General features: G+C 45.5%; 1 protein-coding gene across 5 annotated transcripts in view; it reads right to left on the reverse strand.

The window, feature by feature from the left end:
• Positions 1 to 849: 849 nt before the first annotated feature.
• The window catches only part of SCUBE3 (signal peptide, CUB domain and EGF like domain containing 3), a 192,694-nt gene continuing 175,709 nt past the window's right edge, over positions 850 to 17,834 (reverse strand). For all 5 annotated transcript variants that reach the window (XM_053249552.1, XM_053249551.1, XM_053249549.1 and 2 more), the window contains 5 exons: positions 16,656 to 16,817; positions 11,028 to 11,225; positions 7,888 to 8,040; positions 5,154 to 5,233; positions 850 to 4,258 (listed from right to left, as the gene is read on the reverse strand). In XM_053249552.1, the coding sequence (XP_053105527.1) occupies positions 4,109 to 4,258; positions 5,154 to 5,233; positions 7,888 to 8,040; positions 11,028 to 11,225; positions 16,656 to 16,817 (743 nt within the window). In that variant the 3' untranslated portion in view covers positions 850 to 4,108. The remainder of the gene's footprint in view (positions 4,259 to 5,153; positions 5,234 to 7,887; positions 8,041 to 11,027; positions 11,226 to 16,655; positions 16,818 to 17,834) is intronic.

A 17,834-nucleotide genomic window follows, 5' to 3' on the forward strand; every position in this document is an offset into this window, starting at 1 on the left:
GGGGTGGGGGTGGGGGATACCATGGCGGTGGGGTTAAAAGGCAAAAGAGTCAAGGACCCTACTGCCTGCTGATTCTTCTCTGTAATTCTCCTTCCCCATAGCACCAAGATGAATATGTGGTTGGGACCCCCATCTTTACCTTGTGACATCTAGTTTTGTCCTGGTAGCAAAAGGGATATAATTGCAGCCCGATTATGCTTGGAAGGAGCAGAGTTGTTTTCATTCACAGGGACCCTCATTTGCTATGGGTACTTCCGAATGTTGGTTTTCTCCAATGATCATAATGCTTTTGTAAGTAATTGCGATGCAGACGTTTTGGGCACTTGCAAGCCCAATATCAGCTGTGACTATTTTTGTACTGATTACTGCTAGTCCAAAGATAATAGCAGCAGCATCACTGAGAAGGAAACAGCTAGCAACTATGGTGTAAAAGCAGCAACAGTATCTCTAAACACCTATGGTAACACAGTGCTATGTGGTTAATTTAATGTATCATTTTGCAGCTGCCAGCGAAGGTGACAGCCCAAGTTTTGTTTGCTGTTGGGAAATAAGCAGTTATGTTTATCTTTTTGCTGTTGCCTTTTGCTCCTCCATTTACATTATGCATTCATTCTCTTGTTGCTTGATCTTGAATGGAGAATTTTATTCAGTACCAGATTACAATGGCTTTTGTGACTAACAATTCTTGATTGCTGGAAGTTTTACTGTGCCAAAATCAATCAGTTTGCAAGGGAGGGGGCGTGGGGGGAAGAAAGCAAGAAACATCAAAACTCTAAGCAGTAGCAAATGCTATGCAGTCAGAATTCACAAATAAGCAGTGGAAACCACATCTGAAAGATCAACACAACACCAAGAAATTCCATTTAATAATTAAAAAAAGACAATACGAAATGCAAACTTTTCTTTTTACAAGTTCAGATACAATTTCTTTTATCAAGTGCAAATAACTTTATGGACTACACCTTTTTCATCATTTAATCATTATTTTGCAGGAGATACTGTATTGTGGCATACTGCACAATGCAGGTATAAATATTTCAGCTTTGTTGTTTAAAAATTGTTACGTTTTCTATGTTGAGATGGAATTTTCAGCTTTCCAAACCTTTATATTTTCTACATTTGGATAAGGACACAATGGAAACTAGGGATCTAGCTGGAAAGAAATCCGATAGAATGTCTAAGCTGAGTTTAATGCAAGTTTTGCCTTCAGAGCTTGCCCCCATTTCTGATCCTGCTCTTTCCAACTCCTCCCATAGTACAAAATAGAGGTGAGTTGTTTTTCTTTTCCCTCAAAAGATAAACAGATGCTTGTTTATAGTAGGGAATAGCTGAATCTGATAAGATCAGCACTGAATAGCAAGACTTAGCTGCTACTGTAATGGGATCTGACCTATTCAAGTACTGTGATCATTTTTAGATCAGAGACAATTCTATATAAATGTGAAAAAATCCAGTAAATTTAGCTGAACCAATTCTGATTATGAATCAGGTTTAAAGGAATAGTAAACCATTAGATCCCAGGCAGGGAAACCTTATTACTACTACAGCAAATGAAGATGAGCTGATCCAAGTGCATGCTTGCAGCCTTTTAGATTACAATTCTGATTGCTAGTTTCAGGTCATGGCTCAGAAATGGCAAAGACACACTAATCAGAACTTAATATTAGCCTAGGCTGACCACGGTTTACCTCCAAACCTGTATTCAATGCTGGGCTCAGCTTTGGAATATGGAATGACAGGAGAGCTTTTGAACATGTGCAGGGAGCATTTCTCTCTTAACTAAGAACCAGGGTTCCACATTTTTGCTTCCCACAGTTGCCATGGAAAGTAGTCTGTTGCCTTCTGGTGAGCATGACAAGTGAGCCCCAGCCTTTCTCCCAACTTTGGAGCTACAGAAGTGGGTGGGGAGAGAGTCTCTGTAGCCTGAAAGTCAGGAGAAAGATTGGGAGGTTTTGCCTGCTGCTTTGTCAAAGTCCTCTAAGTTTTTGAGCAGTGCAGGACCAGACTGATGGCCCCCACAAACCATGCTAATTCTTAGCTAGAGAAGGTGATAGAGGCTTCCTTGGCCACTGCATTGCCGAGATGTCCTCTTGACTCCCAAGTACCTGAGCTGCACAAGGGCGAGCTGACAGCCCCTGCCATCCTTTCCATCCACATTTGGAGCTTGGGAGGGGAGCAGAGGATTGTCCCTGCACCTCCCATGGTGGCAGTACAGGGACAAGGAGAGACAGAGTCCTAGTGACAAGAATTTTTAGATTGGCTCCAAGGCCAGCCAAAGATTGAGACGCCTGCTGAGAATCAATGTCTACAACTCCAAGATTCAGAGAAAAAGCTTTCAGGTCAAGGGTACAACTTCTAGGGAGACTTGTGCCCCCACAGCTCTTATTTTAGAAATCAGAAGGAACCTACTGAAACACGTAGGAAAGGAACTATACCACCTCATTGTGTAGCTGGAGAATCTCACACCCCCATGCCAAAATCTCCCTTCCTGTGCAAAACTAAACTTGTCAGAGAGAGTGAAGGTTAGATAACAATTCTTCTCTCTGCTGAGCTATCTTTTGCACATGCTGGGCAAGATTAACATGAGGATCAATTCCAACATGTAGTCCCTGATATGCATTTAGAGTTTCTATTGTTCCATGAGGGCTGTACCACATGGCTTTGATAATATTTGAATTTACTCTAAAGCACGGCTTGTGGCTAAAACAATTTTCCAGTCAGCTGAAAATATTCAGCTCATGTCCTCTGTACCTTCCGTGGTTACAGGATCATCAAGGAGCTTGATCTTCAGGGGTTACACTGGAATTTACTGCAGTGAGGAAAACAAAAGATTCTAAGAGCTGAAAACTTAGTCACATTTAGTCATCATTTCCTCACATCCTCCATTTGTATTCTTTTCTGTTTCATTTTTATAACACATGCGCACGCACACACATTCTCTTTTCTCAGGCAGGTATAAATATTGTAGTTTCTAGTAGAAAAAAACTTCCCTCTAAATAATATAAAGACAACTCAAAATGATTGCACTTAATAATATGAAAAAGGTAGAAAGGAGAACATCCTAGTGCACAAACATTCACTCACTCCTGCCCTTCACACTGCTTTCTTTTTTCTTGTCATAGAGTTACTCTTTGGCAGAGCTTATAAGAAGTCTGGTCTCAGCGCGAGTGTCCATGGGGGAGAAATCACACTGGAAAGTCTCACTTTTCAACAAGTTCTCCTCCCTTTTCCCCAGACATCATTCCACATGAGAAAGTGGCTAGGCCATGCTTTCTTCAAATACAAAAAGTCAGACTCCATCATGAAATGTCTCCTAGCCACCAAATTAGACTCTTAGCCACCAAAACTGCCATCACAACCACGGGCCATTTTCTTTCACACTCCTTAGATATGTCTTTTGCTTTTGTATGATCTTCCTCCCAACAATTTATAGTGTTTTTCGTCTGATCTTCTCTGCAAGACTATGCTTGATATTTTTTTCCTTTAAAAACCCACAGCAATCTGATAAATAAGGCATAACCTTCTGCATTCCAGGTGTCCTTTGCCTTCAATCCTTTACAAAACAGTTCAACTGGATCAATTCCATTGCTTAGCAGCTGCTCGAAGTCCCCCATTTCACCTGTCTCCCACAAGCTCAGGCATGGTATGGCAGCAGGGGTCTGTCTTCCTAGAAGCAGAGTCATGCAGAGAGATGTACCCAAGTGGCCTCTTTGGCAACTGCCTTGCAGCACAAGGGGCTGCATGTAATTTGCATATATGGGAGGCGGCTGAAACTGCCCTAGAGTTACAGGTCCCAGTAGAGGCCACTTGTGGAGAGTGCATCACGTACTGGGACATGTGAGCTCTACAGGTTGAGACTTCAGTATAGGAAGCATAAAGAATGGGATTCAGTTCTTCCTGGCGGCTGGTTGTTCCTTCCATGGACAACAACATCAGTTAATTTGGTTTGAAGAAAAGCCAAGAAAAACCAATGGTTATAGTCATCTGCATAGTGAGATATGGGGGGTTGTATTTGTAGAAAGAAGTTATTGAAAAATAAGAAGTAAGTGTAAGAGAGAGTTTTCTTGGCTGCAAAGGAGCCCGGAAGGCTGGTGAAAGTGCCACAAGGCTATTTGTAAGGCCTGAGAAAGCTGGAGACTTTGGAGCGGAGGAGTTTTATGAAGGAACGGGGCAGCATCTCCTTGTGCTTCTCCGTGTATTTGAAGTAGTTTTGCGGGTGAGCCAGTACATCAAAGAAAGCCTTGATCAGTTTCTTGTCCTACAGGGAAAATAAAGAACAGCCACATTACTGGAGGGCTGGGCATGCTTTGATGCAAGAGCTTCTCTGTTTCTCAGTGAGAGATAATCTTGGAGGTTTCAACTCCTTTGGGAATGTTTTTTGAAGATGCTTTGTCTTGAAACTTGTTAGAGCTGCTAGTGATTCCCGCCCCCTGCCAAATTTTGTGTCCTACTCCCAAAGACTGCATGACTATTCAGAAGCAAGTCACACTTAATTTGATGGGACTTCTTCCCAGGTACGTGTGCACAGCAATTATACGTGTGCTTTCCTGGAAGTGTAAGGAAGGAAGAAAATAAGTCCCAATTGAACACAGTGGAATTTGCTTCTGAACAAATATGTCTAGAGTTGTGAAATAAGGGGCAGAATCCTAGTTATCACAAGTTTAGACTTGGCTACCAAGGCTAGTCAAAATTTCTGGATCTCTATTTAGTAGCTCTGCTACCTGAGATACTTTAAAAACTGGAGATGCCTGCAATTGACTCTAGGACCATCTGCTAGGGGTGTGCACAAAACCGGCTGGCCCGGTTTGATTGGAACCGGATCCCAACAGGATTGGGCCAGTTCGGTTTTGCCTCCCATCAAACCCCTCCCCAGGTTTGGTTCGGAGTGTGTGTGTGTGTGTGTGTGTGTGTGTGTGTGTGTGTTCCTGAGTCAATTTTTAAAAAGTATTTCTCCCCTCTAGGTGGCTTCTCCGAGGCTGCAGGAGGCTCCGCAGAGGTCCCTCCTCCCCCACTGGCCTTCCTTGTGGCAAAAATCACCCAGTTTGGGTGTTCTTTGGGCCTTTCCCCCTCATGGCAGCCATTTTGGAGGCCGCCACACATGCACAATGGGCCTCTGCGTGGCCTGGGTCATGTATGCAAGAAAGCAGCGTCACCTTCAGTATTTCTTGATGGTTTTCAGAGGCATATAGCCTGCCATCCCGTACGATGTCTTCCACGAGCTGTTCATAATCCTCTACAATGCAGAGTGAAAAAGAATCAGGGAGGTAGAAGGGAAGGCTCCAGCAGTCAGTGTGTTAACGTATCTGCTACTATTTAAAATACATACATAGATAAAACTATTAAATAGCTATTGGGAAAGGGAATTCCCCTGATTTTCTATGAAATCATGCATGTCCACATTTAGAAATGGCTCACTAACTTGGAATATTCTAGAACAGGGCAAACTCTAGTCTGGGAGGTACCGGTGCCTACCTGTCAAAGAACAGGTATTTCATACCTTTGCTCCCTCCATCTTCTGCTAAGAGCAATACAAGTTGAGAAGAGAACAAATTGATGGTGACAACAGCAAGCCTTAGCTGTTAGGCCCAGTGGAAAGAAATCCCCAGGGAGTAATGGGTCAGCTTGGAGAAGAGAAGGAAGGATCCACAGGGTAGGAGAAATGGCATAAGAAAAAGAGGGGGTTGAAGATATTTGTATGCAAAGTTCATTCGGCATAGGAACTTTAGGTCAACCCAGCTCTAGAGCTAGTTCCTCAGAATGGAGGAACTGGAAGAAGAACTGTAATTCTACAGATTCTAGAAGGTCATGAGCTTCTGAAGCTCATGACCAGTTGTAGGAAGGGATCCTTGCTTGAGACTGTGGAATGTGTGGTCATTACACTGAATACGCCTATGCTTTTTAACTGCACTTTAGTGACTTGATAGGAGACCAGCAATGGTTCCTGGATGCTGGCGAGTGCCAGGAAGGAACCCACTGCAATAAGAGACTCACCCTGAAGGCCATCTACCTTCAGGTGGTGGTGGACAGCTCATTGAAAGTGTCGACTCAATGTGCGGCAGCTGTGAAAAAGGCCAGTTCCATGCTAGGGATCATTAGAAAGGGGATTGAAAATGAAATGACTAATATTATAATGCTCTTATACAAAACTATGGTGCGACCACACTTGGAGTACTGCGTACAATTCTGGTCACATCTTTAAAAAGACATCGTAGAACTGGAAAAGGTATAGAAGAGGGCAACAAAGATGATCAGGGGCCTAGAGCACCTTTCTTATGAGGCAAGACTACAACACCTGGGGCTTTTTAGTTTAGAAAAAAGACGACTGTGGGGAGACATGATAGAGATCTATAAAATCATGCATGGTATGGAGAAAGTGGAGAGAGAGAGAAATTCTTTTCCCTCTCACACAACACTAGAACCAGAGGTCACTCCATGAAATTGATTGCCAGGAGGTCTAGGACCAACAAATGGAAGTACTTTTTCACACAATGCATGATCCACTTGTGGAACTCTCTGCCACAGGATGTGGTGACAGCCAACAACCTGGATGGCTTTAAGAGGGGTTTGGATAACTTCATGGAGAGCTCTATCAACGGCTACTAGTTGGAGGGCTATAGGCCACCTCCAGCCTCAAAGGCAGGATACCTCTGAGTACCAGTTGCAGGGGAGTAACGGCAGGAGAGAGGGCATGCCCTCAACTCCTGACTGTAGGCTCCCAATGGCATCTGGTGGGCCAGTGTGCGAAACAGGATGCTGGACTAGATGGGCCTTGGGCCTGATCCAGCAGGGCTGTTCTTATGTTCTTACCTACGTCAGGGCTGAAACATGGAAGCCCAGCATTCTCATCCTCCCTCATTGACTGTAGCATCCACTGGTGGTGTGTGCTTGGGAGAATCGAGCCACCCACAAAGTAAACCGCCAATGTCGAATTGTCATGCTGCTCAGAGTCAACTTTGCAATGGAGCACTTTCCAATGGAATCGGTTTAAATCTTTGGCCATTATTTAGTGGTTGGAGATCTAGCAATCTACTTGGTCTAGACTACGTGGATTGGCACATTAGTCTTACGAAGTAAGCATGGAATTGTCTCATGCTTACATGGCTTTGTAAGCATTTGGATGGGTTTGTATTTAGATGACTTGACTCCACGTGAGCATTGTCTGCTGTAAGATACTCCCCTTAATGCATGGCACCATAGCTAGGCAGTAGAGCATCTGCTTAGAATGCACAAGGTCCCAGATTCAATCCCTGGTGACATCTGGAGGAGAGCTGGTCTTGATGTAGCAAGCATGACTTGTCCTCTTAGCTAAGCAGGGTCTGCCCTGGTTGCATATGACTGGGAGACTAGAAGTGTGAGCACTGTAAGATGTTCCCCTCAGGAGATGGAGCTGCTCTGGAAAGAGCATCTAGGTTCCATGTTCTCTCCCTGGCAGCATCTCTAAGATAGGGCTGAGAGAGACTGCAACCTTGGAGAAGCCGCTGCCAGTCTGTGACGACAATACTGAGCTAGATAGACCAATGGTCTGACTCAGTATGTTGCAGCTTCCTATGTTTCTATTAAGGCCAGAAAAGCTGCAAGATGGTAGCAGTTGGTGCAGTAAGTGCAAAGAGCCAACAGTAAATTTCTGGGGCCCATAGTAACATGTACACTATTTCACTTCAGCCACTTCTCAAACTTCACTGGTGTCACATTGCTTCCTTTATGCATGCCTTTCAATGGGAACAGGAGCCTTTTAATGATTGGTACAGCTTCTTGTGATCTTGTGTTTTAGTCATAATCTGAATGCAGAAGGGAGGGTTAGCACCTTTGGCCATGTTCCCATTCCTAATTGTGCTTTGGTCTCGTATACAGGCAAGTAAGAACCTGCATGTTCTTCCTCCTACTTACCATCATAGGTGACATATGGGATCTGAAAGCCTCTGGCACTGTTGGCTTCACTGGTTTTGAAGTTGATCCACAACTTTCGGGACCTTGCAGTGAAGGCTATGGGCCTTTCATAAGTTTGGCATGTCTCATAGGTTGTGATGGAAGAGGGTGAAGCTATAGAGGAGAACAGGAACATATTTTGCCTGGAATCACACAGACCCCATCCATCCAGACAGATTGTATTAAAACAGCTCAAAAGGCAGAGCAGAGAGGAAGGGACTTTGGCCTCTGAATAAGGCTCCACCTGTTTCTTCTGCTTCACCTTTGCCAACATTTTCTGAGACAAAACTAAAGGTACAGTTTTCACTCTGGCATCTCTTTCCAAGAACGCAGATCTTAACTGAGCATCATATAATGCCATTCATCAACTTAATGTCTGAGGGCACCATTCCTCTTTGGTGGCTGTTAGGTTGAAATCTCTCTAGGGTCATTTCGACTCCTAGTTAAGTAGTGTGAACTCACTAGATGGTATTGTAAGCATGCAACTGGAACTGGAACAACTTTATGTGCGTGCTTGCTTGCTTGTTTTGAAAAACAGCAGCCACAGGAGGATACTCCAGACTGAGACCTTGGCATGTGGGGGAGGGAGATTTAACCCTCTGCCCCATTGCAGTCACCATCTGGATCATCCCCCTGACAGCTCCCCCAAAGAAGCTGCCATTGTTGTCAATGGAATTAACAGCAGGGCAAGGACAAAAAGTTAAAGCCCCTCCTTCCCCCAAGTGGTATTATCCAACTTCAATCCTCCCCCACCCCCCGCCATGGCTGCTGTTTAGTAAAACAAGCCCCCCAATCACCACCACCCCACCAAGCATACACATGGCTAATCACATGCTTAAAATAACATCTTGTTTCACCCTTAGTGGCTGCTTTTGAAGATTTGGATCTGAAGATCAAGGGGGGGAGGGCGGGATTGGGTGTATATACCATGTTTAGGGGCACAGCAAAATCATAAGTCATACAAAGAGAACATACATTATGAAAGAAAACTCAGACTGGAACATGGTGCACTATCTAGGAAAAATGGCTCCAGAGAGATTGCTCCAAAAGAGATCCTCTGAAGGATGCATGGGAGAAAATATTCACTGGTACCCTGTCCATCAACATAGTTGACAGGGACACTTGTGAGTTCAATGAGTTTTGCATAGTTTACAGATCCTTTTTGTGGCATCAGCTTAGTAACCCTTACTAAGTATCCACTTCTTATAAGGACTTTCCCTACATTTCCAGTTTAAATCTATATGCTTATTTCAAGCTGAGTTGACTTTTTAATTACAGAGCTTATTTTTAACTCACTCAAGCCAGAGGAAACCAGAACTTTACAGCTGCCCCAGTATCCTGTGGGTTGTTGGCACTGTAAGACACCAGGAGTGTCAGACTTGGGACTCTAGCAGCAGGAGCTAGGTATTGTACTCTGTGCCACTCTGGCAGATTGTTGGAGGAAACAGTTGCTCCCGTGAGGCTTATCTAGACAGTGATTTCTTCCAACCAGCACAAATTCTGATGAAAGCTGTTAAAGGGCGTCTATATGATATCTTACACTCATGTAAGAAAACACAGCTTTTCCACATATCGTCAAGTCAAAGTCAAAGTAGTACAGGAGAACCTTGTTAATCTCGGACCTGACATCCGCAGTTTCACATATCCGTGGTCGGGTAATTGTCACTGGACTTTGGTATACACAAAGAAAATAGGCAATTAAAGGGTTAAGATTTGCATATCTGTGAGTTGGAGATGGGCCACCATTTTGAGGACAGGAGCCATTTTGTGTCACTTTTGTGAAAAAAGTGAACAGGCGATTTTTCTCAAAACCCTCACAATATTTTATTTTGCGAGGCATTGCTGGACAGCTGGAGAAACACAGAGCATGGTAAGACACCCCCCTCCCCATTTCCCCCACTTCCAATCCATTTTTCCATCCCATTTTCTTCAGCCTTTTTGTCCTGATTTTCCCCTTTTGCCCTGCTGCCTCAGGAACCCAATCACTCCCAATTCCCATTGCCCTCATGCCCCATTATCTGTGGTTTCACTATCCACACCCTACCCACTGCGGAACAGAACCGCCATGGATAACAGGGTCCTCCTATATGGAAAAGGCATGGCTTTTTGTTGGTACATGGCGCTAAGAAATTATGCAATATGTTTAAATGTCATATAGATGCTCTGTAAAATCTTCAATTGGAATTTGTGATGACCAATAATATTCCATCTGGCCCTGTAAAAAGCTGCTAACCTTTGCCTGGCTCTTCCATCTCAACAGTATATAATCAGTGGCGTAACGGGGGGAAATGGCACCCAGGGCAAGCTCTGCCCCTGAAATTGCACCCCCCCGCCCCCCAGATACCTGCGCCGGCGCCCCCTGAGCGTGGCGGTGGCGGCAGATTGCGCGGCGTTGGCGGCGGATCACCGAGTGCGGCGTTGGCGGCGGATCGCCAAGTGCGGCGGTGGCGGGCGGCGATCCCGCCAAGTGCGGCAGCGGCGGTTCGCCGAGTGCAGCAGAGTGACGCCGAGGCCTGCCGTCTGGCCTGGCGTCGCTTCCCAACTGCACAGGCGCGCCTGCGCAGTTCACAGAATGAACTACGCAGGTGCGCCTGTGCAGTTGGGAAGCTACGCCAGGCCAGACGGCAGGCCTCAGCGTCGCTCTGCTGCACTCGGCGATCCACCGCCACACGGGGGGATCGCCACCCGCCACCGCCGCACTCGGCGATCCGCCCCCACCGCCACACTCTGCGATCCGCCACCGCCGCCGATCCGCCACCGCCGCCCAATCCGGGGGGGGGGGGTCGGGGGCATGCCACTTTTTGGTGCCCCCCCACATGACCCACCAGAGTGGCACCCAGGGCACGTGCCCTGCCTGCCCCCCCTATCGTTACGCCCCTGCATATAATTCAGGCATAGGATAAACTGCCCACCCTTGCTGCATCCTTCCAGACAACCAACCCTGACAGGCACAAATTAACTGGCTTGATCACTTACTGAGGGAGACAGGGTCTCCACCGATCCCTAGGTTTCCACCGTCTAGACAGTTGAGGGGAATTTAGGCAGTTTCCATTATCTCACAACCCTTATATGGCCCAAACACAGCATTTGGGGTTACCTACAGTTTTTCCGCATGACCAGGACATCACCACATTCATCCTCAGATGGCAGGAAGATTTCAGGCACCACAATGAGAATCTTGCGCTTTGGAGGTGGGTTGATATTCCAAGTGCATTCTACATTTGCAGGATAGTTTCCAGGGTAATTGGGAGACTCAATATAACCGGTATACTCGCCCAACTCTCCTCCACATTGACGGTCTACAAGTAAACACATGGAGATCACTGGAACATCGGCTGGTAAACAGAGCCTGAATGGCAGTGTGGGATGATCTGGGGCACTGACTTTGAATTGTACAAATACCAACTGTGGCACAGGCATACGTATGTACAGTTTATATACACATGTATGGATTGATATCTATTTATTTATTTATCATATTTATATACCGCCTGACATGGGCATCCCTAGGCAGTGTGCATAAGTTAAGATACAACAAATATAAAAAGAGGTTAAAATGATTAAAACAACTGATATGAAACCAATTAAAATTAATTAAAAGCCTGAGAAAACAGGTGCATCATAAGGGTCTTTTTAAAAAACAGATGCAGAAATACTGATTTTAACAGGAAGTACATTCCAGAGCCCCGGGGTAGCCACAGAGAAGGCCAGTTCCGAGTAGCTACCAAATGAGCTGGTGGTAGCCATAACCAGACCTCCCCAGATTATCTTAATAGGTGACAGTTTCATGACAAAGGAGGCACTCTCTTAATAGACTGGGCCCAAGCTCTTAAGGGCTATATACCGTTCAAGTTCGGTCACATTGGATGGTAGGTGTTGGTGGACTGCTATCCTCCCTGGATCCGGTCGGCCCTCCAAACTGGATGGAAGAGCAAGGAGGAAACTGGTAAGAGAGGTTACCAAGAGGCCAATGGGCACTCTGAAGGAGTTAAAGACTTGATGGCAAAGAGTGGTTGTTCTGTGCATGTGACAACAATTTCACGAGCGCTCCACAGATCTGGCTTGTTCGGGAGGGTCGCAAGGAGAAAGCCACTTCTCAAGAAAGGCCACATTAAAGCTCGTTTGAGCTTTGCCAGAAGGCATATTGAAGATTCTGATGCCAAATGGAAAAAGGTCTTATGGTCAGATGAGACCAAGATTGAACTATTTGGTCTCAACACCAAACAGTACACCTGGCGTAAATCCAACGCAGCTCACCATCCACAACACACCATACCTACAGTGAAGCATGGAGGTGGCAGCATCCTGTTGTGGGGGTGTTTCTCTGCCTCAGGGACTGGGGCTCTCATTAGGGTAGAAGGAAAAATGGATGGGGCAAAATACCGTCAGATTCTGGAAGAAAACCTGCTACCCTCTGCCAGACAGTTGAGGATGGGCAGAAGATTCACCTTTCAACATGACAACGATCCGAAGCACACAGCAAAATTGACCACACAGTGGCTGAAGGAGAAAAAAGTGAACGTCCTCATGTGGCCCAGTCAGAACCCAGACCTAAATCCCATAGAAAATCTGTGGAGAGATTTGAAGATAGCAGTCCACCAACACCTACCATCCAATGTGACCGAACTTGAACTGTTCTGTATGGAGGAGTGGGCAAATATTGCTCCGTCTAGATGTGCAAGGTTGATAGAGAAGTATCCCAACAGACTCAAGGCTGTTATTAAAGCAAAAAGTGGTTCAACAAAATATTGACATTGGGGGGCGGGGTGATTCTTTTTCAATCTCAGTAATTCTTGTTTTTTATTTCTGACACTTTTTCTGGACTGTAATTGTGATGTTTTTCAGTTGGATGTTATAGGTTGCATTGGATAAGTACAGCTGGTGAAGGGAATTTTCTTTGTGTTTTCATTTCAGGATGTAAGGGAACCAGAATTTAAGGTCTATCAAAGGGGGTGATTCTTTCCTATACCCACTGTAGGTAACTATCAGCACTTTGTATTTTGCTCTGAAACATAGTGGCAGCTAGTGCAGTTCTTTAAGATTGGTGTTACTGTATATGGTCTCTTCATGATATCCCGGAGACCAGTCTGGCTGCCGCATTCTGCACCAATTGTAGTTTCCTGACTACGTACAAAGGAAACCTGATGACCTCTCCCAGCAGATTCATATAGATGTTAAAAAGCACTGGAGACAGTATGGAGCCTTGTGGCACTCCATACATTAACTTCCGCTTTGCAGAGCAACAGTCTCCAAGCTACACCATCTGGAATCTGCCAGAGAGATAGGAATGGAACCACCATAAAGGGTCTCTGAACCAGTTCCATGCACATCCCTAAAGGAAAGGATACCATGGTTGATGGTATCAAAACCCGCCAAGAGATCCAAAAAGATCAACAGAGTCACACTCCCTCTGTCAATACCCAACTGGAGGTCATCCATCAGGCCGACCAAGGCAGCCTCAACACCATACCCGTCTGAAAGCCAGTTTGAAATGGGTCTAGATAATCTGTTTCCTCCAAGACTGCCTGGATCCGAGAGGCCACTACTCTCTCAATCACCTTGTCTAACCATGGAAGATTGGAGACAGGTCTATAATTGGCTAACTGAGGGCTCCAGTGCAGATTTCTTCAAGTAAGGTCTAATAATAGCCCTCTTCTGGCAAGGAGGCATCCTGCCCTCCCTCAGAGAAGCACTACCAGACCCTCTCTGATAGTACTATTGGAGCCAAGTTGGGCAAGGGTCAAGAGAACAGGTGGTAGGATGCACAGTTCAGAGCAGCTAGTCTACATCCTCAGCAATCATAAATTGAATGTGATCCAATCTCATCCCGTAAGAGGAGTCGCTGGTAGGGATGTGCATGAAATATTTCATGCAGATCCCAGTATGTGAGGAGGCAGCTTTAAAAGGAGACAGGCAGGTCCTACCTGCCCCTCCTGAGAGCCTCCCCCACCCCACACTGCCCATCACAGAGCTGTTAGTTGGAAAGCTCCTCCATGAAAGCAGCAACCCATGCTGCTGGCTCCTCTAAACTGCCCCGCTGTAGCGATGGGATGCTGCTCCTAGCAGCCCTTGTGCGGTGCCGGCAAGCAAATAGTATTGACACATGTGTCGGTACCATTTTCAGGGCCAGCATGCTGTTAGTCCCTAGGGAAGGACACCTCCCTAGTAGACCCTGCAATAAATTATGGAATCCAGTTCGGCCTGAATATGAGAGATTTAAAAAGTCACAGATGGTGATCAAAGGTTCCAAATTAGAGTTCAACGAGGAGGGGGCACATACTAGCCCTCTCACAACCCTAGAGAACTCTGCTGAACATGAGCTTGCAGAAGCAATGTGGGCAGAAAAGAACTGTTTCTTTGCCACTTGTATTGCCAGAGCATAGATTTTCAAATGTGCCCTGTGTTGTAATCTTTCAGATTCACGTGGAATCTTTCTCCACTTGTGCTCTATTCATCTACTTTGCTGTGTCAGCTCCCATAATTCTTCCAAATACCATGGTGCTAATTTTGAAGGAGACTGTAAAAGATGCTTAGGAGCGATTGTGTTAACTGCTCTAGTGAGTTCATTATTCCATGTTTGCATCAGAGCATCGACAGAACCACTAGCAGAGCCAACACTAAACCCTTTCAAGACTTCTTGGAATCCTATTGGATCCAATAACCTTCTTGGGCGGACCAGCCTAATTGGTCTTTCACCCCTGTAGAGGTGGGTTGAGGCTGCCAATTCTATCTTAAGCAGATGGAGTTCCATCCATGACAATGGGGAAACAACACAAGTCCCCACCCATGGAACACCACCCTGATCAGAGCAAAAGACCACCAGGAGTTAATTAAGAATCATTGTTAACTGATCTGTATGCTTGAGTATGTGCTTAACCACAGTATTATAAATCTGTAGGTTATGTAGGTTTTTGTTGGACTTCTGTTTGTAAACTGTGCTGGTCTGTGATCGTAATAAAGGAATTGAACTGATTGAGCAAAAGACTGAATTGAGAGTGTGACCAGCATCATTCGTCAGTCCCAAGACCACTTGGGATAGGCCCATAGTCGTCATGGCTGCTATGAACTCCTGAGCTGCTCCAACCAACCTGGGTGACTCCAGTGCCAACTCCACAATCAGGTCTGTCAGCTCAGTTAGGGACTCTGTTGAGCAGTTGGGTGACTGGTACACCACAGAGGTCCCAGTCTATTCTTGGTGCCTAAGCTTAGATTCACACACACCATATAGGCCAATTCCTTGACAGGGATCTTGGTAAGCGAGATGGTATTCTTATAGACCACAGCCATTCTACATCCTCGCCCATATCCTCTCACCTGCTTCACCACAGAGTATCCCACTGGGAGAAGCTGGGACCAGATCAGACCATTAGCATCTCCCAACCAGGTCTCCGTAATGCATACCAGGTCGGCTCCTTCATCCACAATCAAGTCATGAATTATCTCAGATTTATTTTTGACCAATCTGGCATTACAAAGTAGCAAGGTAAAGTTCTGTGTGTGATTGGCACTGTTCCCCAAGGTCAATGAGCTGCCAGACCAACTGGAAGAAGAAACACCGGTTAAGTTTCTAGTTTCCTTTCCCCTTTTAGTGGCCTGCTAACCTACCAATGCTGTATCTTCATCAGTTCTCCACCACCACTGGAATAGCCACCATGGAGTCACCTGTTGCTCTATCTCTGGACAGCCCAAGATGCATACCTGCTCTAGGCCCAACAACGTGTTTGACAACAGTAGCACCACAGTCAGCAGAAGTCTCTCCTTTAGGAAACAGACACAATAAAGTCTGTCCCAGCCCTCAGTCCCACCCCTGATAATAAATAAATAAGATTGATTTCATGTGTCCATAAAGTCATCTATTGAAAGGGGTGATGTCAATAAGACTCATGCCCAGCTGACCTCTGAAGCCCCTATCGTTAAGAATAATCTGCTGCTGCCCTACCCAATAAGCCTCCCTACTGGGAGCTGGCTTACGGACAGTGATGGGCAGCAGCAGACACTCCTCTCACCAGCAGTGCCTTTTTATATTTTTAATGTTCTGGGGCATGGAAAATCTAAAATGGGACCAGTGCTAGGAGGAACATCCACTGCTGCCCACCACCTCCAACTAAGTTGCCCAATGGGGAAGCTTACCAGGTATGGTTGGTAGTGGGAGCAAAAGACACGCCTCCTTCAGCAGTGCAGGAGGAGGAGCACAATCTGTCTGCTGCCTGGTTAGCTTTCTGGGTGGCCGGGTACTACTAGGGAAGGGAGTAGGGACCCATATACACCTGTTGGGTCCTTTCCCACAAATGGTTCCCAGCTGCCTGAGAAAGCTAAACAGGCAGCAAACGGATGCTCCTCTTTCAGCATTACTGCTGCTATACCACTGAAGGAAGAATGTGTGTCTACTTCCTAGTTAGATTTCCCAGGAATCGTAGGAAGGGAAGAGCACCCATGCACACACCATGGAGGGTGGGGGTCAACCATGCCATCAGGGGGTGTAGTGCAGTGCTTTACTGCAAGGCCCCCCATAACCTGGGTACCAACCCTGTCTCTTGACATGCATAAGGAAAGCCATCTGGAATTCAATAAACCTAAGTTAATTTCAGCAAGTGATATTAGCGACAGTGAGTGCTTTCTGCACATAACACTAACAAAAGTACATCACAAGATATTGGCACCATGGGATATTTGAACAATCCCTTTTTCCTCCTCCAAATTCCACAAAACCTATAGAGAGCAAAGCATACTTTTGCACTGTGACACGGAGGTCGATCCATCGAAGTCCGTGGTGGTATTCCCAGGACACGTAATGCAGTAATTCTGGCGGAAATCTGGCTGGTAAGTGCCCACAGCACAACGGATGCAGCGATGGACACTGGTATTATAGTAATGGCCTGGAGAGCATTGAACTATGCATTGAACAGAAGAAAAAACTGTCAGGGTTCCCAAAAGGCAATATAAGTCCAGCAAGAATTATTGTAACTGAAAAGTCATTTGTGTTAGTAAGTGTGTTCGTGGCACAACTGTTGTAAATTTTGCAATATTTCAAATATCATACATACATATACAGAATAGATTATGTGAGCAGTATCACACTGGAGGAGTGCGATACAAATATTTTAAATAGATATAAAATGCTTACATCTTAACCATATTTCTAATTCAACATTATTACAAGATAATGAAGTAGTTCTCACGACCAAGAGTCTCAGAGTCAGGGAGAGGTGGGGGGAAAGCAGGAGTGTTCTTACCTTCCCCCACATAAATGACCATCGATTCCCCTCTTGCCACACCAAATGGCCACATGATTGCCGCTGCGGGGAGCGGTGTGGCAAGAGAGTAGCCGGGGGAAGGATGCTTGGCTTCCAGGAATACCAGAATATACTATGCTGCTCGCATGGTACATTACAGTCATTCTAGAGGTCAGGACTCTCCTTCCCTGGCCTCTATGGTAGGGCGGGCTGCCGGCAACCTGAATGGGGCTGTTGGCAGTCTGTGCTGCCACACAACTGGGGAGTGGGGTAGTAGGGCACGTGTGGCTGAGGAGCACCAGGATAAATCCAAATCCCATGGTTCTCACGAGCAACTCTATCTGGGTAGGGCAGCTCGAATCTAGGTAGAGCTGCTCATGAGAACGACCTCAATATATTTTTGCTAATATGATATCAAAATATGATATATTCCAAAAAGTCTATAACTCATTTTCAGTATTCTAATTTTCAATATTCTAATTTTCTGAGATTGTGGATTTGGGGTTTTCATGAGCTGTACGCCATGATCATCACAATTATAACAAATTAAGGCTTGACTTATCTCGCTTTGCATGTAATGCGTCTGTCTCATATATCAGTTTCACCTTTTAATTTGCATTACTGAAATTAATGGACTTTTGCACGATATTCTAATTTTCCGAGTTTCACCTGTAG

This window comes from Hemicordylus capensis, chromosome 4 (assembly GCF_027244095.1).
Source record: "Hemicordylus capensis ecotype Gifberg chromosome 4, rHemCap1.1.pri, whole genome shotgun sequence".
In the NCBI taxonomy this organism is placed as follows: Eukaryota; Metazoa; Chordata; class Lepidosauria; order Squamata; family Cordylidae; genus Hemicordylus; species Hemicordylus capensis.